Source organism: Eschrichtius robustus, chromosome 2, assembly GCF_028021215.1.
Source record: "Eschrichtius robustus isolate mEscRob2 chromosome 2, mEscRob2.pri, whole genome shotgun sequence".
NCBI lineage: Eukaryota > Metazoa > Chordata > Mammalia > Artiodactyla > Eschrichtiidae > Eschrichtius > Eschrichtius robustus.
In genome coordinates, this window is record NC_090825.1 from 116,968,982 (window position 1) to 116,991,483 (window position 22,502).

The window sequence follows — 22,502 nt, forward strand, 5'->3', positions numbered from 1 at the left end:
GGAGTCTCAGCTGAGGAGATTACTTCCTGTTCTCCTTGCTCTGAGTACACAACCTCAGGGAATGGATTGAAATAGCAACTGCAGCAGCAGGGATTTAGGGCAGACCAAAAAGAATCCCTCACTCAGTGCCGAGCCCCTTGGGGTCTCCAGTGTCCTAGGATCAGGGCCCAGATATTCTAGAGCCTAGCTTTTCAGATTTTTTTTTTAGTCTGTGGAAGTTTTTTGTTTTGTTTTTTAGAGTAAAATCTTATGCTCATACAGTCTTCAAAACTCTAGGAGGTGACAGTCAGGGTGGGTGGGCTGGGACCCCAGATCACCATCGGTCCCGCCTGCTCTCTTCCACTCCATGTTTGAAAACCAAGGGGTACATGAATCTTAAGTGGTCCTGTGGTGGTAGAGCCCCCCCCCCCCAAGGGCCCAGAAGCCCCCAGAGAAGTAGACTCATCTTCCTCTCCAGGCTCATCTCTAAGTGGGAAGTTTCTCCTGGAGTCTAACCCAGTGTTTCCCAAACTTGCCTTATTATAAGAATAACAGATTACTATACCCGTTCCCTATAGATTCTGGTTCAGGAGGCCTGAGGGAGGGCCTATCTGTATTTTAACAAGTTCCTCAGGTGACACTTATGACCAGGTGAGTATGGGAAGTATGGGCCTCACTTAAATCCCTGTTGCTGTACCTGCGTGCCTCTCCTCCTCCCGCCTCTCCTGAACCCCCAGCACCCTTTCTCCAGAGGAGAGTGGGGTTACTGGGGGAAGCTGAGGTCCAAGGAGGGGAGGAAGGAAGTTCTTTGGAGGGACCGTTCTGTGTGCTTGGTGGCAGAGGCCACTAGGGGTGAGGTGGGGCAGAGAGGGCTGAGGGGAGAGCCAGAGCACAGCCCATCACATCTGCCCACTCTCCTGAGATTGGACAGGAAGCTTCTGGGAAATTGAGCTTGTTCTGATCCGTTTAAAAAAGGGTGTGTGTGTGGAGATGGCAGGGAAAATGGGTCTCCCCATTTTACAGAGGAGAAACAGACCCCGGGGCAGGGCAGAGGGGAGGGGGCGGGCCTGGGTGGTGTAGTGAAGAGTCCCAACGTGGACCCCACGAGGCCGCATGGTGAGTTGGGCTCCCCTTCCAGTGCTCTCCCCTGGAGGGCCCCGTGGCAGCCTCCTCACGAGTCCCTCCTCAAGGATGGGTGAGCGCCAGGGCCGGGGCCGGGTGTGGAGGGGAACCCCAGGCCCCCTCCTCCTTCCTCCCCCGCAGCCTGGGCTTTGTGCGCTCAGCGGTGGAGGAAGCCCCGCTCTCGGCCAGTCTCCCGGGTGGCGCCTCCCCGCTCAGCACCCTGGACAGCGCCTCCTCGGGGCCTCACTTTGGCTTCTCTGGGGTGGCCTCTGTTAATAAAGCTGCACTTCTGTTGACTTCCTTGCCTCCCTTCTTAACTCTCCCTCTAAAAGCAGCCCCCAGTCCAGATCTTTTCAGTCACCACTTGTCTCACTCCTGGAGCCAGGGCAAGGGAACATGGAAAGAGGCAAGGTGGCTGGCTGCTGTAGGCCTGGGGTTCTGTTCCCTTCACTCACCAGCGGGAGAGGAAGTGGCCTTGGAGGAGTCCTGGACCCTTCCCTAGTACCTGCCAAACTGGATCTTCCTCGGAGGGTTTTGATGAATTCTGAAGGGCACAACAGAGATATATAAGAGTTAACAGGGAAGGTAGGACTGGGGCACACCAGTGGTTGGGGGTCCGGGGAGAGGTGAGTGGGGCTGGCCTGAGCAAGGCAGTGAAGAGGCCACAACCTGAACCCAGACTCCAGCTGAGAGGTCCTGAGAAGATCATCTGGGCCATCCTCTGTCCTCAGGCAGGCTGCCTGGTGCTGGTTCGGCTGGGCTGTGGACCCCCAGCACCTGCTCTTTCTGATCCACCCCTTTCTCTCTCCATCCACTGCCAGGTCAAGTTGGGTCCCAAAAGCAGCCAGCACGGGGTAGAAGCAGTGGCTGCCATGGATGAGGATAAGCTTCTATCTGCACTGCCTGGGGAAGATGGTGCCACCTGTGACCCCAGCCTGGAGCCTGAGGAGGAGCCTGGGGTCCAGAATGGAATGGCATCCAGTGAGGACCTGAACAGTAGCCACACCAGCCCAGGGCATGAGATGAGGGGCACCCTGGTGGACACTGAGGGACATACAAAGGGCCTGGACATGGCCCTCCACGGCCTCAGCCTTGGCCTCTCCCTCACCAACGGCCTAGCCCTGGGGCCAGACTCAAACATTCTGGAAGACTCTACAGAGTCCAGGCCCTGGAGGGCTGGTGTGCTGGCGGAGGGGGACGATGCCTCCAGGAGCCTCTGTCCAGACGCTGAGGATCCTCCCCTGGGGTAAGTGGGTGTCTCGGGATGGGGGGCTCACCACATTTGCTCCAATGCTGCATGGCCTGGGCCTAGCCACTTAGCCTTTCTGGTTCCTGTTTTTCCTCATACATGAAATGGGAATTTTATGTCCCTGTTTTGGGAGGATAGGGCCATAAGAGAGATTTCAAAGGCCAGCAGTCCTGTTGTGCCACCCCCCCTCAGCCCCCCTATTCACCATGGGCTGTTTCTTTTTAAAAAAAATTTTTCTTTTCCATTGTGGTTTATTACAGGATATTGAATATAGTTCCCTGTGCTGTACAATAGGACCTTGTTGTTTATCCATCCTGTATATAATAGTTTGCATCTGCTAATCCCAAACTCCCAGTCCATCCCTCCCCCGCCTCCCCTTCCACCGTGGGCTGTTTCTATGTGGGGTTGGAGGGCCACACTCCCTCCATCCCAGGCTGGACATCAGAGTTCCAAAATGCCTTGATGTGGGAGGTCATCTGGCCTATCCCTCTGCTTCCTGGAGATGAGAATGTCCCAATTCTGCAACTGACCTCAAGAGAGTAGGCTTATGTGGATTAATCTTTGTCAGCTACTCCTCCCTGAGTGCCATCTGGGAGTTCGACCAGGAACTCCTACTTACTGGAGTAAGTCCTACTTCCTGGAGTTACAGCCCCATTTCTATTATCCTCAGCTGGAGGTGGAGAGGCCCGGCGTCTTAGAGGTGCCAGTTGGACAAGGAGGCGAGGATGGGGCAGGGGAATGTCTAGAAACCCCCAGTGTGGGCTGAGAAAAGAAAGCATATAGAAGGCTTACTGTGTACCGCTGCAGGGACTGGCCCAGGCAGACAAGGGTGTAGGAGGTGTGCGAGCATGTGTTTGTGGGGCATGCATGTGTGTGTGTACTGGTGTGTGCATGGGGATGTGTGAACATGTCAGTGTGCCTGGCCTGTGCATTTGAGTTGCACGTTTGGGTCTGCACGTGGATGTGTGGGGCTGAGTGTGCCTAGGTCTCCAAGGGCAGGAATGTGAGTACGTGGGGTCAGACGCGAGTGTGTGCCGGGTGTGCCAAGAGAGGGTTTCCATCCGGGCAGGGCCTATGAGGGGCGGGGCCTATGGGGGCGGGCAGGAGGCTGGGGCTTCTTGGAGCACACTGTTTGTATTTAGGTTGGTATAATTTTGGAGGATGGCTGAAGGTGGAGGCAGATGGAAGTTTGGAAATTAAGCTGATGGTCTTCAAGCCCCTGTCAAAACTACCCCTCAGGTTTGCTCAGGTGCATGAGAGGGTAGTAGATATGGGGACCGTTCTTGGCTCTGACACGAAATGAGAGCCCCCAAGGGCAGGACTCTGTCTTGTTGTTCCAGGACCCAGCATGGGCCTGGCAGAGAGAGCTGCTGGGCAGATTTTGGGTGTCTGCTCTGGCAGCCAGGGCAGTGGCCCTTCTCTTCCCTCCCCTCCTCCTGGAGGTCAGTAAAGGCAACTTCCATCCCAGCCCCCTGCTGGGCATCCTACCGCCTTTTCGGTTTCTGCCCTTTCCCCACTTCCTTCTCCAAATGAGGCTGCCGTCTCAACTCCTGGTGGGACAGGGGTGGCCGATAGTTGTGGCCTCAGCTTTTCTCTCTCAGGTCAGTATTTCTCCAGGAAGCACTCAGGGATCAAACTTAGGCACTGGGGGTCCAAGGAGGGGTTTGAGGGGATGGGGCACTTCCCAGTCCTCCAAATATGGCTCGGTCTCTGCTAAGCCCCAGGGACTAGGGGCTAAGCAGGGCATAGCCAGATCCTCAAGGTTACCAGGGGTGTGCTTCTTTGCAAATGGTGGGCCTTGGTTTATCTGAAATGGGTTGGGCTCAGCCTGCTTCTTTCTTTTTCTGTGTCTCTTGCTTTTGCTGTCTCTCTGTTTCTCTCTCTCTCTGTCTCTCTTTATCTCTGTTACTTTCTGTCTCTCTTATTCTGTCTCTCTGTCTTTGTTTTTCATGCTCTCTGTATCTCTTTTCTCTGTTTCTTTCTTATCTCTCTCTTATTTCTCTTCTTCTCTCTCTTTGTCTCTATTTTTACCTCTTTTAGTCCTCTTCCTTGCCTGTTTTCCCTGCTTACTTGTGCATCTCCCCAGTGGATAAGAGGCCTCAGTTCATCTATGTGTGATGCTCGATTTTAGGTGCTGGGGCTACATCAGTGAAGAGAATATACAAAAATTCCTACTTTCATGGAGCTTATGGTCTAGTGAGGAGACAGATAATATATCATAAAAGTAATAGATAATTACATAGTATGTCAGAAGGGGACAAGTGCCTTGGAAAAAATAAAGCAAGAAAAAGGGGCTGGGGTGTTTGGGGGCAGGTCCTAGTTATAAATAGGGCAGTCAGGGTGAGAAAGGGATGTGAAAGGAAGGCTTCAGCTTGAGGAAAGAGCACTCTGGGCAGAGGGAACCGCTGGTGCAAAGCCCTCTTTCGGGGGCAGCACAGGGCTCTGCAAGGGCTTAGGCAGTGTAGTGGGCCGTGGGGCTGATAGGCATCTGTCCATTCACCCAGTGCACCACTCAGCAGGGTTTAGAGGACCTACTGTGTGCTGGGTGCTCCCTGGCCTTGTGTGTGGGTGGGGGGAAACAGGTGTAAACAGGGGAACAAACAGAATACTACATGCTGAGAGGGTCTGGGAGGAAATGAAGACGTACCCTGAGGATGGACACTACTGAGGGGCCAGTGTGTTGGGTGGTGTGGGCCTGCCTCCCTCAGTCTCTCTGAGGAGGTGACATTAAGGCAAGGCCTGAGAGCTGGAATGTGGCAGCCAGGCTAAGAACCACCCAGGTTGTGGGGACAGCAAAATTATGACCCTGTGTGACACTAGCTGTGATGGGGAGCCTGGAGGAAGCAGCCCCCCACCCCCTTCCCAGGCCAGGCTGAGGGAGAGTCTCACATTCATTCATTTGGCTCAGTGATGCCCACTGTGGGCCAGGCATGGTGGGTAGTGGGGGCAGGACCATGCCTGTCCTTTCACTGCTGTGCCCCGGTACCCAGTCCAGCATCTGGCACCTAGTGCTCAGCAAGGGTTGGCTGAACGGACAAACAGGACACGGTCCATGCCCACCCCCTGCCCCCAGGGAGCTCCCAGACATGGATCGGTGCCATCCCAGCACCTGTAAGGGGGTCCACCTGGCAGGATGGTGACTGGTCCTCGCATCCCACAGGCCAGGAGAACCAGACGTGCGGGACGGCTTCAGCGCCACATTTGAGAAGATTGTGGAGTCGGAGCTGCTGCGGAGCACACAGTACAGCAGCCTGGACTCCCTCGATGTGCTGAGCCTCACGGATGAGAGCGACAGCTGCGTCAGCTTCGAGGCCCCCCTCACGCCCCTCATCCAGCAGCGGGCCCGGGATAGCCCTGAGCCAGGGGCTGGCTTGGGCACTGGGGACATGGGGTCCGAGGGGGACATGGGAGCAGCTGGCGGTGATGGGGAGCTGGGCAGCCCCCTGCGGCGCTCCATCTCCGGCAGCCGCTCTGAGAATGTCCTGAGCCGCCTGTCTCTCACGGCCGTGCCCAATGGCTTCCATGAAGATGGACCCCCGGGCCCAGGTGGGGACGAGGAAGACGAGGAGGAAGACATGGACAAGTTGCTGAACTCGGCCAGGTGAGGCAGGGCCCAGGCTGGGAGCCGAGAGAACCGTTGAGCAGATGGGGAAACAGACCCAGAGGAGGCAAGGCAAGTTAGGACATCCGGGGGTCTGGAGTGAACAGCCCTCTGCAAGGTCATCGTGCCCAGCCTCTGCACCCCCAGCCTGAGGTTCCATTCTGCCCTTCCAGGCCTTTCTAACCAAGGTGGGGTCAGGGAGCTGATCATCTAATGATGTCCTCTGAGGGCTTTTCTAAAAGTCTGACTTGATTCTGTCCCGATGCAGTGGAGCTTCTTTCCCTGGTCTGGCCCCTGGATTTTCAGAGGCCTGGGGAGGCCTTCCAGCCCCCAACCAGGGCTTCTGACCCCCTCCTCCCCAACCCCACCTTCCCTCTGCAGCGACCCCAGCCTGAAGGACGGCCTGTCGGACTCAGACTCAGAGCTGAGCAGCTCGGAGGGGCTGGAGCCTGGCAGCGCAGACCCACTGGCCAACGGGGGCCAGGGCGTCAGTGAAGCTGCCCGCCGGCTGGCACGCCGCCTCTACCACCTGGAGGGCTTCCAGCGTTGTGATGTTGCCCGGCAGCTGGGCAAGAAGTGAGCTCGTCTCCGCACCCCCACCCCAGGCAAACCCGGTGTCTTCCTCGGCCCAAGGCGGGGTGGGGGTGGCTTCTGTCAGGGGGGCCTGGTTCTGGGGGCTCCCAACAGTCCCCAAGAACTTCTCCTCTTGCCACTGACCTCATTCCTGGCCTTGCCCTAAATCTGTTTCCTTTCTGGGCTGCCTGGGGGAGGGCGCCCCCGGCTCTGAGGGAAGAGGGGTGGTGGCAGGCGGCCCCTCGGGGCTGGGGGAGTGGGATGTGACATGTGGTTATGGGGCCGTGGTGGACGGTAGTGAGGACGGAGCAGCCGGGCAGGGGCTGGTGGGCCACCTAATGGGGCCAAGGAGGGAGGGGAAGCTGGGCCTGGCTGGGACCTCGGGGGACCCAGGAGCTGGGGAAGGGGATCCTGGCCCTCATTAAGCCCCACTCACTGTGTGTCTGTTGGGACCAGCTGAAGGGGCGGGAGCCGCCAAAGCACAAGCCCCGGTCTTTGGACTTGGGGGAAGGGAACGAGCCAGGTTGAAGTCCTGAGGGGTAGGGGACAGTCAGCTGTGAAGTCAGCCGGCGTGTCCTGAGCAGGTCCGGCCAGCAGCATGTCCACCTGCCTTGTCCTTCTTGCCTGGCCATCCAGAGGACCCCCAACAGCCACATAGCCTTCAAGATGCAGAGAAGCAGGCTGGGCCTCTGGAGAGAGCTGCTCCTAGGCTAAGAGAGGCAGCCCAGACTCTAGACCCCAAGTCAGAGCTGACTTGGGCTTAGGCCACAGGGAAGTCCTGAGGATCCCCCCTTCTCCCTCCCTCCCGACTCCTCCACCCTCCGTTGCCTCCAGGGCACCCCTGCCCTGGGCCTCCCCCAAAATCACATGGCCCACACCCTCACCTCTCCCACTGGGCTACAGTCACCAAACCTAATGACATCTTCCTTCATTACGGTTGATCCCCACCCTCCCCTGTCTTTTCAACCGCTCCCTCTACATGAGTTTTCCCATCAGCATTTAATTGTGCTTAACTCTTTCCCATCTGAAACAAAAATCCTTCCTCAAATCGTACTTCCTCCCCCAGCCTCTTCACAGCCAAAATTCTGTTTTCTCCTCTGGATGGCCTCTGTCCCCTCCCCTTCTGCACATTCAGTGCCTCCAGGTTGGCTTCTTCCCCTGGAGGGGCCCTTCACAAGCCCCTCTTCCTAGAGTCAGTGGCGGCCTGGTGTCTTTGAATCCGGTGTCTGCTACCGGGCCTCAACTTTCTCCCCTTCAACAGCCTTGACACACCGGTCACTCCTTTCTTTTTCTTTAATTAAACTTTTATTATGAAAATTTCAAGCATACACAAAGGCAGAGAAAGTAACATCTTAAACTTCCATGTACCCATTACTCAGCTTCAAAGTTATCAATATTTTTCTATTCTTGTTTGATCTATTCCCCCCACAGCTTCCCCTCACATTTGCTAGAATATTTTAAAGCATATTTCAGACTCTATCATATGATCCATAAATATTTAGTATGTGTCTCTAACTGACTAGGATTTTTTTAGACAGTCATAATTCCATTATAATTTCTGACAAAGTTAACAAAAATTCCTTAGTATCTCTAACATTCGGTCTATGTTTAATTTTCTCTGGTTGTCTCAAAAATGTTTGTTCAAATCAGGACGCAAATAAGGTACATGCATTACATTTGGCCAATATGTCTCTTAGGCCTCTTGTAGCCAACAGCAGTTGCCAGTCCCCCTTTTTTTTGTAATGCCATGTATTTGTTGAAGAAACGGAGTCATTTGTCCGGAAGAACTTTCCATGTTTTGGATTTGGTGTCCTCATGGTGTTATTTCACACGTTTCTGTAAACAGGAGGGAGAGCTCGGGGCTTGATTGGATTCAGGTGGAAATATGCTCTGTTTTTTGGCAAGAATTCATCACTCCAGTCTTGAAACACTCTCTTCCTTGGCCTCCAGGACAGCATACCCCTACCTCTCTGGCTGCTGTTTGTCTGTCTCCTTCTCTGGCTGTCTCTTCCCTCAGCTCGCCCTGAGAGGGGTTCTCCTCAGATCTCTGACCTGGATCTGCTGGTCTGTCTGTGCCCCCTCCTCTCACATGGGCTTGTCCCCCTTCCTACTGAGTTGTTAGTCACCGGTTAAGGGCTGATGACTCTCACATGGGTGCTTCTAGCTCTACCTGTTGTCCTGGGCTCTGGGCATCACCCCAGGGGCCACCCTCTCTGTCGTGCCCCACACCCACTCCATCCCTCTCCACGTCCTGTGGATTCTGCCTCCCAAACATCCCTCCTCCCCACCCCTTCCATCTCTCTCGTGGACAGCTCCTACCGCCCCCGTGGGTCTCCACTCCACAGGCAGTGTTCCAAATACAGATCTGACCATCTCACTCACCCCCTCCTTGCTTCAAACTCTTCCAGATCAAGTCCCAGTCCTTGCCTTCAGGCCCGGTTCCCTGCCTCATCTCTTCCTGCCCCCATTCCTGCTCTCCAGCCCCGGCCACATGGCCCTGCTGGTAGCTTCTTGGACAGTTTCCTCTACTGGGGACACTTTGCATCATCTTACCTCCTACTCCCTTCACGTGGGTGGCTCTTCCTTTCCTGAAGGTATTGGATGAGACATCACCTCCTCTAGGAAGCCTTCCTGACTCCCCCACCTCCTGGCCCAAGGTTGAACTGTCAGAACCCAACTGGCCAGCAAGGGAGACAGCAGAGGAACGGGCAGGTCTGGGTGGGTGGGTCAGGGTCCCCAGGGGTCCACTGCCACGAACCCCCGCTGTTTGCTGTGCCCTGCTTCTAATGGATAACCTCCTGCTCTCCTGGCAGCAACGAGTTCAGCAGGCTGGTGGCCGGGGAGTACCTCAGCTTCTTTGACTTCTCAGGCCTGACTCTGGACCGAGCACTCAGGTCAGTGGGGCTGGGATGGGATAGTGCCCACAGGCGATACAGCCACACATCTGGATTCTCCTGCCAGCTCTACTGTAAACTTGCTGTGCAAGACCTTGGACAAGTCTCTTGACCCCTCTGGGGAGGCTGAGGGGAAGGGGTCATGAGAGCAGCAGCAATGCAGAGACTCAGTGAGTGCTGGCTCTGCGGTGGGCGCTGAAAATATGAAGGTGGGAATGCAGTCGTGACTCTTCAGGAGGGGAAAGGGCCAAAAGGCTTGCCTGTACTGAGCACTTCCTGTCTGCAAGATGTACCCTTTACACACCCTGCTGGCTGCATCTTAGCAACACCCCTGTAAGGTAGGTGGTATCGTCCCATTTACTTGTGGAGAAACTGTGGGCCAGTTCCCCACAGTCACTGAGGGAGGAGATAGCCAAAATGGAATTTGCCCTCAGGTCCTGTTGGTGTTTGGACCCGGGGAGTGGCCATCAGGAGGGGCAGTTGCAGGCCCCAGGGAGCGGAGGGCGGGGAATGGGAAGATGCAGCCCAGTGTCCAGCGGACCCGGCGGCAGGGCCAGCAGGGAGACCCTAGATCAGAGCCCTCTTGGGGAGGAGCGGCGGTCTCTGAGCTGAGGGGTGGGTGGTCCCATGTATGTTAGATCTGTTCACCTCCTACGTGTCTCTCACACTTTTAAAAACTGTATTTTCCCTTCTTTTTTCTCTGTTTCAGTTGGGATATTTTCTATTGACCTGCTTCCAGTTCACTTACCCTTTCTCTGTGTCTCATATGCTGTTAAACCCATTTATTGAGTTTTCACTTTCTATTGTTTTATTTTTCAGTTCTGGAAATTTCATTTTATTAAACATTTTTTTGGGTAGGTTTTAATTCTCTGGGGGGAATTCTTCATCTTTTGATTTATTTTCTACTTACTTTCCCCATCTTTCCCTCTCTTTCTTTGAACACATTAGACGCAGTTATTTGAAAGTCCTTGTCTGCTTTTACCCCGACATCTGCATCATCTGTTATCTGTTTCTATTGTTTCTCTCTTGGTTTTCCATCTTATATCCTATTTCTCTGTGTGCTTAGTAATTTTTTTATTAGATGCTGTACGTTTTGTATAGAATTACAGCGGCTCTAGATCATTATGCGTTCCTCCAGAAAGGGTTTACCTTGTCCCTTGCTAGGCAGTTAGAGGAGGGCAGGGAGGCGCAGTCCTAATCCATCCAGGGCTGAGCTGAGGAGAGGCAGCCCTGAAGTTTGGTAAGGCTCAGGGTTCACCCCGATCACAGGGTGAAGGCCGCAGGGCTTTCCACTGAGAGCATGGGGTGTTCACTGGAGCCTCTCCCTTTGGTGGGTCCTAAATCCTAATTTTGTCTCCTCGTTGTGGTGAGACTGTCAAAAAACCAAATCTCTGTACTTCTCAGAGAGGCTGTCCTACCCATTACATCTTTAGGTTTTGGTAGATATCTCACAGGGAGAACTGGCCACATGTTTACAGCCCCTCAAGTCTCCTGGTTTGTCTCTCCAGCTCCGTGAAGCCACTAATTGTTCTGCCTCTTGCCTGTGCCCGTGATTGGCAGTGTCCCCGGGGGGAAAGCAGCTGCAGATCAGCCCACCTCTCCCCAGTTCTCTCCTCTCCAGAATCTTGGTCCTATTGGTGTTTGTTGCGTCAGCAGTTTTCTGATAGCTTAAGAGAGATGTATTTTGTCTGGCTTTTCTCATTGTTCTCAGTGGAAGTGTTGGTCGGCTGCAAGCTACTCTATCCTGAGCTGAGTCTGAATTTTCACACTGGATGATCGGGTGGGAAAGGTGTTCGGTGGGTCGGGCTGGCAATCAGAGGCATGAGTGCCAGGTGGGAGGACCTTGTATATCCAGCCCAATAGATTGAGGCTCGACTCTGCAGGCCCTGGGGAGCCCCAGAAGGTGCTGGGTGTGAAGCAGTGTTTTGGGAGGCAGTGCTGGCAGCAGTGTGCTGGCGGCCTTTGATCCAGAGGCTTCTGAAGAGGGTCAGGTGGGAGAGGACGAGGCCTGAAGTTGGGCTGTGGGGCACAGGAATAATTGGTGTGAGAAGCGCAGAGGATACAGCAGACGGACCGGTGGTTCCAAGATGCAGGGGAGAGGGTGGGCAGTAATGAGGCTGATCCCGGGGGCAGCCTGAGTTTAACTGGAGCTTGGTGAAGACCCCTGAGAAAGGGGTGTTTGGGCTGGGGAGCTGGAGCTGGGATGGATGACTCCCAGGTAGGATAGGCTATGGTTGGGATGGGGGATGGGTTTTAGAAAGTCCTAGTGGAGTATGAGGAGAAGAGGCAGGGGCCAGATGCAGAGAAGAGAACGGGGAACAGGAGAGACAGGGAAAGGAGGAAGACTAGATGGCGGATGGAGTGTTATTATATAGCAGTCGATTGATTGGGATTGAATTAGAGAGTGGTCTGCAGTTTTGGATGCCTTGGGAAGCCTCCAAAGGTAAAGACTGGCCAGAATGGGGCTCACAGGTCCCAGGGTGCCTTAGAAGTAGCTTGAGAGAGGATAAAGCAAAGTGAGCATTACAGAAGCCAAGTGAACCATGGCAAAATCAGGAACAAACTAGTCCTCATGAACCTAGGATGGATAGAGACCCACACTGTCTCAGCTTGCTGTTTCCCTTCCCAAGAAGGGGTGTACCTATGCCCCAGGTGAGGGACCCCAGCCCCATCTCCCAGCCCCTCTGGTTTTGGCATCCTCTGCCAGGGACCCCTGAGAGCTGGTGACCTTTGAATTTGGCCTTGAGAGGGACTCAGAGCTGCCCAGCAGAGGAGGCTCAGACTTGGGGAGGGGGGTGGGAGGGAGGCCAAGGTTGGGCCTGGGGCTCAGCTGATAGAGCCTCAAGTGAGGAGGGGGAATGGCTGAGGGGGAGCTGTCTGAGGAGCGGTGTGGATGGCCCAGCCATGGAGGAGGGAGCGAGGAGTGGGGCGGATGCTGGCACTGAGGTGTTCGTCTGCCTTTGTTCTTCACAGTCTGTCCCCTGCCTCCTTCCAGAAGGGCCCTGGAGGGTGATGAGGGCTGAAACTCCACACTCCAGAGGCCATCGTGGGGGTCAGGGTGCCTCCCTGGGCCCAGATGCTGGGGCTCTGGGGCCTCAGCCCCCTTGGGCAGGTTTGGGTGGTGTGTGTGGGGGGTGTCCTACCCCGAGTGAGGATTCAGACTGACTCAGGGGCTCTGGGAGGCCCTCAGCATCCTTGCATTACCCTCCAGAACCTTCCTGAAGGCCTTTCCGCTGATGGGGGAGACACAGGAGCGTGAGCGGGTCCTTACGCACTTCTCCCGCCGGTACTGCCAGTGCAACCCTGACGACAGCACTTCGGAAGGTATGCCTCACCCCACTCCCCTGCCCCCCAGCCAGGCCCTGGCTTCTTCCTACCTCTGGTCCACCTGCCACTTCTGTCCTGCTCAAGAAACATCAGTGAATGAATGATGGCAGGTGGCATGGGGACTGTCTGCTGGAAAAGGAACCTCCCAACTGCCCTGCCCGTTGTTATTCCCTGTGCCTGAAAGTCCTCCGTCCTGGAGTCAGTCCTTTGGGTCCCCATTCTCTGTGGTGCCCTGTCGCAATGCTGATTGTTGGTGTGGTGGGAGTCCTGGTGTGGAAGTCTGGATTGGGGTCCTCTTAAGTGCAGGACTTGTCCTGTGGATGGACCTGAGTCCCAGGAACTGGGGGACTAGGCTGGTTATTAGAGGAGACACGGGCCATGGAAGGGATATAGCCCGGGACCCAGAGCCATTCCTGGGTCTGAGATTCAAGGTGAGTTTGGCCACAGCAGGCAGGAATCTGGGCTAGAACAGGCCCAGGGTGGTCTGGTGACCTCTGAGGGAGGGGTTGGTCCTGACCTGGGGCGAGCAAGTGACTCCGATGCTGTAATGGGGGTGGGACACGGAGCATCACGCAGGCCCTGGGCCCTGATGTGTGGTTGGCAGGTGGCTGGCCTCTTCTTGTCTCCAAGGCCTCCAGGCTGGCTCTGACAGGAGGCAGGTGGGAGCCTGGGGTTGGGAAAGAGCTGGGTGCTCACGCTGAGGGTGCCACCGTCTCTGATTTAGATGGGATCCACACGCTCACCTGTGCCCTGATGCTTCTCAACACGGACCTGCATGGACATGTGAGTTGGGGAGGCAGGGAGCGGGTGTGTCCTCTCACTGATTCATCCCGAGTTGTCCAAGGGCCGGTCCTTCCTCCAGCCCCCTTCCCGAGACCTCCTGCTCACTGGCCCGTGTTTCTTTAGCAGACCTGGGAGTTGGGCAACTTGGCTTCTAGACTTGGCTCTGCCCTAGTTTTATCCATTTGAGATCTGCTTGGGTCCCCGCCCCCAAGCAGGGCAGTAAGAACAGCTGAGGCACATGGGAATTTAGGATGTGCTAAATAAGACGTGTGCCCCTAGCCGTGTCCATGCCAGACGTTGCTAAAAGATCACATGTTCTTCCTACCCCTTGTGCTGTAAGCCTGAGTGCAGCCCTGTTGAAGTGCCACGCCCCAGGCAGCCCCTTCCGGTCAAATGGTAGATTGCCCTCAAGAGGCATTCTCATTACCCACCCCTCATCCCCCCGCCCCGACTAGGCAAGCAGAGAAGTGATAGGTGGGTGCCCCGGGCTGTGAGCCTGTGTCTGGTCTGGGATCTGGGCATCTCAGTACTACTCGTGGCTCAATAATTCCTTCTTCTTTCCTCTGTCTGCTCCGGGGACCCCCCCCTTTGGGCTCTCTTGCCCTCTCTCAGGTGGTAAGTGTAGCTGGTGGTCTGCATGCCCTGTGAGCCTAGACCCCATCTCCATGTTCCCCTTCTGTGTCCCCCATCACCCCATCTGGCCCACTGATCACTGCCCCGTCATTGCTCACCCCGGGGTGGTCAGAGCCCCTCTGTTGGGTTGGGGATATTTCAGTGACTCATGGGGACAACAGGCCAGCACATCTGGTTCCGAAGTTAACCAGGAAAGTCCAGGATGTGTAGGGTGGAAGAAAGACCTGGGATAGGTCCAACTTCAGATCCTACTCTTGCCTCCAGGTGGTACCTCTGTGACCCTGGGCAACACACTAGCCCTCTCTGCGTCTCAGGTTCTACAACTGTGAGGTGGAAATAATGATTTCCCCCATAGCGTCCTGGGGAGGCCTGAGAGAGGTATCACCAAGTGTCAGGGTCTGGCACTTAGTAAGGATTTATTATTTAATATTATTATGAATAATATTATGATATTATATTATACATTGTAACAATATATTATAATAATATTATAATGTATTATTTTATACAATATATTGTAGCAATATATTACAATAATATTATAATATTATTGCACAATAATAATAATAATCGTATTCATTATTAATATTAAATTTTAAATAATGGAGAGTCCAAAGCCCCAGCCTTCAGATCCCTGGAAGATCAAGAAGGTGAAGTGCCCCGCCTGATGGCAGCCTGAGCAAGCGTGGGCACACTGGGGTACCTGGCCTGGGGAGGGTGAGAGCCTCGCTGACCTTGGCACGAAGAGTAGTTGTGTGACAACTTTGGTTATGTCAGCCTGGGCTGTCAGCCTGGGTGTGGAACAGGAGAGAAGACGTGTGTATTCCATGGGAATATCACCAGAGCAAATGCCCATTAACGGGCTGACGTTCCCCCAAGACTGCTTACTGTTTGTTTACGGAGAGCAGGTGTTGCTGGCTTACCTTAAAAGGAGCTTTAAGCACACTCCTCCTCTCCCCATCCCCACCCTTGGCAGGGCCAAGGGCCATCTCAGGACCCAGTCACTCCTGTGCCAGCCCTGGGTGCCTCTCCCCCTGGTTGAGAGCTGCTAACAAGGGCAGCAGTCAGTGAACCCCGGGTCGAGAATACTCTCGAGCTTGGTGGGACTTAGCTGCCCATGGCACCACCTTAATGCCCGCAGCTGAAGAGAAACATCACCACCTTCATAGATCAGAAGCGGGTGGGGCAGGATTGTTCATACTTGCAGCCAACAGACATTGAGGATCCCACCTCTTTCTTGAGGCAGTATTGCAACACATCAAAAGCAAGCGTTCTGGGTTGGAGTCCTCTGCATTTCTCCACACAATAGCTTGTGACCTGGAGCGAGTTATTTACTTCCCTAAACCTCAGTTTCCCCATCAGAAAGTCCCTGTGAGACTTGAGGAGACAGCACTTGTAAAGTGCTTAGCCCAGGGCCGGCTTGTTGCAGTTACTGTGAGCTTCCCCACGGAAGTGGCATCCCCTGCTTTGTTCTTTTCCCCCTCCCTTCCTGCTCTCATTCTTCTGCTCTTTGACAGAGACTGAGTGTCTGGTGGAAGGGTGGGATCTCAGGAATGTGGGGCCTGCTAGGGTCCCCAGAAATAGCTCTGGTCAGAGCAGGAGGCAGTACAGGGGCTGGCAGACGGAGTAGGTGCACCCTCTTCAGATGGGCACAGCCTGGTGGAGGAATCTGGAGGACTTTCTGTAGGAGGGGTGTTTGGACTCTAGGGGCTGAGCACCTTCTGTGTTCCATAAAAAGAAGGAAAGAGAACCCCTGCCTCAGGGTGCCTACCTTCTAGTTAGAGGAGATAGAAAATAAAGAAGTAAACAAGTGATTAAAGCAGTGATAGGTCTATGAATGGAATAAACAGGAGGGTGTGATGGGGCTGGACTGGGGGTCAGGGAAGGTGTCTCAGAGGAGGCACGGTTGGGGCAGAGACCTGGAGGGTCAGCAGAAGCCAGCCATGGAAAGACCAGGGACAAAGGCTTCCAGGCAGAAGGACCAGTGGGGCTGGTTTCCACCTTTTGGCTATTGTGAACAGTGCTATGAACATACGTGTACAGTTTTTTAAAAATTTAAAAATTTATTTTTATTTTTTAATTGAATGAAAAATTGTTTAAGTTCTATAGTACTTCACAATTTTCAAAAGTTTCACACACATTATTTCATATAATCTCATAATAACCCTTTTTCTTCCTACCCTATATTGCCCCTCGCCCTTCCTGGTAACCACTGGTTTGTTCTCCATATCTGTGAGTCTGCTTCTTTTTTGTTTTATTCACTGATTTGTTGTATTGTTTAGATTCCACATATAAGTGATATTATATAGCATTTGTCTTTCTCTGTCTGACTGATTTTACTTAGCATAAGTTTTTGTTTGAGCACCTGTTTTCAATTCTTTTGAGTGTATACCTAAGTAGTGGATTGCTGGGTCTGATGGTAATTCTATGTTTAACTTTTGGTGGACAGTAAAACTGTCCATAGTGGCTGTTTTTGGAGTCCAGGTGGGAGATGATGGTGGCTGGGGCAGACAGGGCAGTGAACATGGAGAGACGGGACGGATGAGGGAGGCCAGTTGAGGGTGAGCCTGACAGGACATGCTGATGGGGCTGTTCAGGGAAAGAGAGGAGTAAGGATGGCATCAGCATCTGGCTGGATGGGGGTGCGGTTTCCTGAGATGTCGAAGGAACTTCCGTGGGTGGGTGGAGGGCGTGGTGAGTGGGAGAGCTGGGGCTCAAGTCCCATTTGTGACATACTGTGTTTGAGATGCCTACTGGACATGAACATGGGGATGCCAAGGAGCTGGTGGGATAAACGAATCTGGGATGCAAGAGAGAGATGGGGTGAGGAGGTCATTGTCATCCTGGTGGAATGAAAGCCATGGGACTGGCTGAGTGCCTCAGGGAGAGAGGCAGGCTGGTGACCTCGTCCCAGGGCATGGCATTATTTAAAGGTCAAGCAGAGCAGCAGGAGATGCTTTGAAGCAGACATGGAGATGGGAGGAAAACCAGGAACGTGCAGTGTCTCAGAGGCCAAGAGAAGAAAGTGTTTCAAGGTGAAAGGAGTGGCCAGCTGTATAAAAGGCTGCCATGAGGTCAAGAAAGATGTCAACAGAAAAATGACCATTGAGGTTGGAATGCCCATCGGTGGGTCATTATCACTGGATGGTCAAGGTCATTGGAGACCTTCACAACAGCACTTTAGGTGGAGTGGAGAGGACAAATGACAGGCTGGAGAGGGTGGAGATGAGGATAGGAGGGGAGGAAGTGGAGGATGTGGAGAATTCTTTTGCAATATTTGGCTTTGAGTGGGCTCCTGAAATGAGCCACTGGCTGGAGAGGTCTAGGAGGGACTCTTTCAAATCTGACTAGGGCATGTGTGTATGTCAGTAGTATCCACTAAGCAGGCAAGGAGAAACTGATGATGCAAGAGAGAGAAGGGAAAATCGAAGCTTTCCTTGAGATGAGCAACAGAGCATAGGTGGAGAGTGGCCTTAGCTGGGAGTAGGGAAAGCTCATTCCCCATGACAGAGTGAGCTGGAAGGGGAAGATGTCAGAGGAGGGCGATTTTAACCTCCAGACAAGAGAAGATGGGAGCTTGGGTTAGAATTGGAGATGGAGACAAAGAGAGGTATTAAAAATGTATTTTGGATGTGCAGTCACTAGCACTGGTTAATGGAGTGAACGCTGGGGTGAGGGAGGGAGAAGCGTCTAGGCTGAGGCCAGTAGAGGGGAGAGGAGATGGATGGGAGAAGCTGTGCCATGAGCTTTCAAGCTGAAACAAAGATAAGTTGTTTTTCAAGAAAAGCTTAATTTCTCTCAAACTTGGGTTGCCTGAAGGTTAGCAGTGGGAGTGCTGGGGAGGTGGGTTGGTGCTGGATGGTGGAGGACTGGACAGATGCAGGGGTTGGGATACTATTCTGAAGACTGGGGGCGGGGGGTCCTGCCCATTCTCAGATGGCGTCTGAGAGCCATCTGAGCGTCATACAGGAACTTTAAAGGAGCACTGAGTACAACTCAGGTTTAGTCTAGATTTGCAAATAGTGATGAGGGTTTCCCTGCCCATGGGACTTTCAATTGGCCCCTCTCCTTGCCCTGAAAGATGACATCTACTTTCTTTCTTCTTGGCCTGTCTCATTCTGCTCTTGGGGGGAGACTTAAAGACAGGCTGGGATTGTTCTGACCCCAGGGCTGCGCAGGCAGGTCACGCCAGACCTGTGGAAAAGGCCTTGGAATGGGGCTGTGGCCAGGCCAACCATAACTCTTTTCTGATTGGAGACAGAAGCTGTGGGAACAGTTTTGAGGGTCAAGGCAGCAGGGAGGCCCTTTTGATCCAAATGGTGGTGGGAGGAAGGGAGGAACTGCAAACTTGGAGGCCCCAAATCATCCATGTCAGTTCGCCTTTGGAGTTTCTGGACACACGTCTTTTCCTTCTCTCTTTCCCTCTTTCTCTCCCTCCCTCCCTCCCTCCCTCCCTTCCTTCCTTCCTTCCTTTTTCTTTCTTTTCTTTCTTTCTTTCTTTCTTTCTTTTTCTTTCTTTCTTTCTTTCTTTCTTTCTTTCTTTCTTTCCTTTCTTTCTTTCTTTCTTTCTTTCTTTCTTTCTTTCTTTCTTTCTTTCTTTCTTTCTTTTCTTTCTTCCTTTCTTCCTTTCTTTCTTTCTTTCCCTTTCTCTCTCCCTTTCTTCCTTTCCTTTCCTTCCCTTCCTTCCCTTCCCTTCCCTTCCTTTCCCTTCCCTTCTCTCTTTCTTTTTCTTTTCTGGTACATGTCTTTTTGCCTGGCTGTTGTTGTTATTATATTTTAAATCAGATAATTTACCCAATATGATTTCACTTTTTTGCAGTTGATTATCTTACTCTCCCATCCAGAGAGAGATTGATTTTAGCAGTTGAAAGTGTATTCTGCAGTTGTTGGTTGTAATGTTCTATGTGTTGATAAGGTCAAGTCTTTTAACTGTGTTGTAAAAATCTTGTATATCCTTAATGATTTTTTTATTATGGTAAAATATACAAGACATAAATTTACCATTTTAACCAGCTTAAGGTGTACAACTCAGTGGAATTAAGTACATTCACACGGTGTGCAACCATCACCACTCTCTTGTTCCAGAACTTTTTCATCACCCCAAAAGGAAACCCTGTACCCATTCACAGTCTTTCCCCATTCTCTCCTTCCTCCAGCCCCTGGCAACCACTAATTTGTTTTCTGTCTCTATGGATTTGCCTATTCTGGATATTTAATGTGAATGGAATCATATAGTATGTAGCCTTTTGTATCTGGCTTCTTTCACTTAGTGTAATGTTTCCAAGGTTCATCCATGTCATAGCATGTGTCATAATTTCATTTGATTTTATGGCCGAATAATATTCCATTGAATGGATATGCCACATTTTGTGTATCCATTTGTCTTTTAGTGAACGTTTGGATTGTTTCCACCTTTTTGATATTGTGAATAGTGTTACTCTGAACATTTGTGTACAAGTTTTTGTTTGAACACCTGTTTTCAGTTCCTAGGAGTAGACCAGCTGCATCTTATGGTAATTCTATGTTTAACTTTTTGAGAAACTGTGAAACTATTTTCCATAGTGGCTGAACCATTTAAAATTCCCACTAGTAATGTGTAAGGGTTTCAATTTCTTTACCTCCTTGCCAACACTTCTTTTCTTTTCTTTCTTTCTTTTCTTTTTTAATGATAGCTGTTCTAGTGGGCATGAAGTGGTATTTCATTTTGGTTTTAATCTGCATCTCCCTAGTGACTAATGATATTGAGCATATTTTCATGTGCTTGTGGCTATTTGTATAACTTTTCTGGTGAAATGTCTATTCAGGTATTGATACTTTGCCCATTTTGGGGGGTTTTATAATTTTTATTTAAAGTTGTAAAAAGAAATAAAAAATTGTGGTAAAATATGCATTACATAAAATTTACCATCCTCACCATTTGTATATGTCTAGGTCAGTAGTATTAAGTCTATTCACATTGTTGTGCAACCAGTCTTCAGAACTTTTTCATCTTCTCAAACTGAAACTCTATCCATTGAACAACTCCCCATTCCCTGCCCCCCAGCCCTTGGCAACCACCATTCTACTTTTTGTCTTTGTGAGTTTTACTACTCTACATACCTCATATAAGTGGAATCACACAGAATTTGTTTCTGTGGCTGGCTTATGTCACTTAGCATAATATCCTCAAGGTTCATCCATGTTGTAGCATGTATCAGAATTTCCTTCCTTTTTAAGGCTGAATACTATTACACTGTATGTATATACCACATGTTGTGTATCCTTTCATCTGCTCATGGACATTTGGGTTGCTTCCATCTTTTAGCTACTGTGAATAGTGCTGCTGTGAACATGGGTGTGCAAATATTTCTTTGACACTCTGCTTTTAATTCTTTTGGGTATATACCCAGAAGTAGTATTGCTGGATCATATGGTGATGTTATTTTTCACTTTTTGAGGAATAACCATGCTGTTTTCCATAATGATTGCACCATTTTACATTCACACCAGCAGTGCACAAAGTTTCCAGTTTCTCTACCTCCTTACCAACATTTGTTATTTTCTGCTTTTTTTTTTTTTTTTAAATTTTTATTTATTTATTTATTTATTTTTTTAATTTATGGCTATGTTGGGTCTTCGTTTCTGTGCGAGGGCTTTCTCTAGTTGTGGCAAGTGGGAGCCACTCTTCATCGCTGTGCGCGGGCCTCTCACTATCGCGGCCTCTCTTGTTGCGGAGCACAGGCTCCAGACACGCAGGCTCAGTAATTGTGGCTCACGGGCCCAGCTGCTCCGCGGCATGTGGGATCTTCCCAGACCAGGGCTCGAACTCGCCTCCCCTGCGTTAGCAGGCAGATTCTCAACCACTGCGCCACCAGGGAAGCCCTCTGCTTTTTGATAATAGACAAGTTATATCTTATTATAGTTTTAATCTGCATTTACCTAATGATTAGTAATTTTGAGCATCTTTTCATATGCTTATTGATCATTTGTATATCTTCTTTGGAGAAATGTCTATTTAAATCTTTTGCTTTTCTTTAATTGGGTTGCTTGTGTTTTTGTTGTTGAGTTGTAAGAGTTCTTTATTCTAGATACTATACTCTTATCAGATATATGGTTAGAAAAAATTTTCCCTTTTTATAGATTGTCTTTTCATTCTCTCAATAGTGTCTTTTGGGGCACAAAAGTTTTAAATTTTGATGCAATCCAGTTTATCTATTTTTTCTTTTGTTGCTTGTGCTTTTGGTGTCATATCTAAGAAACCGTCGCTAAATACAAGGTCATGAAGATTTAGTCCTATGTTTTCTTCTAAGAGTTTTATATTGTCGGCTCTTATGTTTAGATCTTTGATCCATTTTGAGTTACTTTTTGTATTGGTGTGAGGTAAGGGTCCAACTTCATTCTTTTGCTGTGGATATTCAAATTTCCCAGCACATTTGTCCCAGCACCATTTGTTGAAGAGACTATTCTTTCCCCATTGGATGGTCTTGGTACACTTGTCAAAAATCAATTGATCATTGCATTACAATTTATAAATGTATCAAAGTAGCACAGTGTAGGGACTTCCCCTGTGGTCCAGTGATTAAGACTCCATGCTCCCAATGCAGGGGGCATGGGTTTGATCCTTGGTCGGGGAACTAAGATCCCACGTGCTGCGTGGTGTGGCTCTCCAGCAAAAAACAACAACAACAGAAAAACAAAGTAACACAGTGTACACCTTAAACTTACACAGTGTTACATGTCAAATTTACTCAATTAAAAATATCAATTGACCATAGATGTATGGGTTTATTTCTGGAGTCTTAATTCTATGCCACTGATGTATATATCTATTCTTATGCCAGTGTCCCGCTGTTTTGATTAGTCTAGCTCTGTAGTAAGTTTTGAAATCAGAAAGTGTTCTTTTCCAAGATTGTTTTGGCTATTGGGATCCCTTACAATTCCATATGAATTTGAGGATAAGCTTTTACATTTCTGCAAAAAAGGCCATTGGGATTTTGATAGAAATTGTACTGAATCTGTAGATCAGTTTGCGAAGTATTACCATCTTAACTATATTAAGTCTTCCAGTCCATGAACACAGGATGTCTTTATATTTATTTATGTCATTAATTTCTTTCAGCAACCTTTTTTAGTTCTCAATGTACAAGTCTTTCACATCCTTGGTTAAATTCATTTCTAAGTACTTTATTCCTTTTGATGCTATTGTAAATGGAATTGTTTTCTTAATTTCATTTTATGATTGTTCATTACTAACATATAGAAATATAATTGATTTTGTGTGTTGATCTTATATCTTGCAACTTTACTGAATTTGTGTATTAGCTCTAATAGTTTTTTGGTGGGTTCTTTAGGATTTTGTGTA

The 22,502-nt window shown here is 50.7% G+C and overlaps 1 protein-coding gene across 1 annotated transcript in view; it reads left to right on the forward strand.

The window, feature by feature from the left end:
* Positions 1-22,502, forward strand: part of PSD2 (pleckstrin and Sec7 domain containing 2) — a 47,396-nt gene that overhangs the window by 11,993 nt on the left and 12,901 nt on the right. The window contains exons 2-8 of the mRNA XM_068534500.1: positions 1,923-2,347; positions 5,511-5,951; positions 6,333-6,527; positions 9,338-9,418; positions 12,630-12,742; positions 13,470-13,528; positions 14,141-14,143. Of these exons, the coding sequence (XP_068390601.1) occupies positions 1,974-2,347; positions 5,511-5,951; positions 6,333-6,527; positions 9,338-9,418; positions 12,630-12,742; positions 13,470-13,528; positions 14,141-14,143 (1,266 nt within the window). The 5' untranslated portion in view covers positions 1,923-1,973. The remainder of the gene's footprint in view (positions 1-1,922; positions 2,348-5,510; positions 5,952-6,332; positions 6,528-9,337; positions 9,419-12,629; positions 12,743-13,469; positions 13,529-14,140; positions 14,144-22,502) is intronic.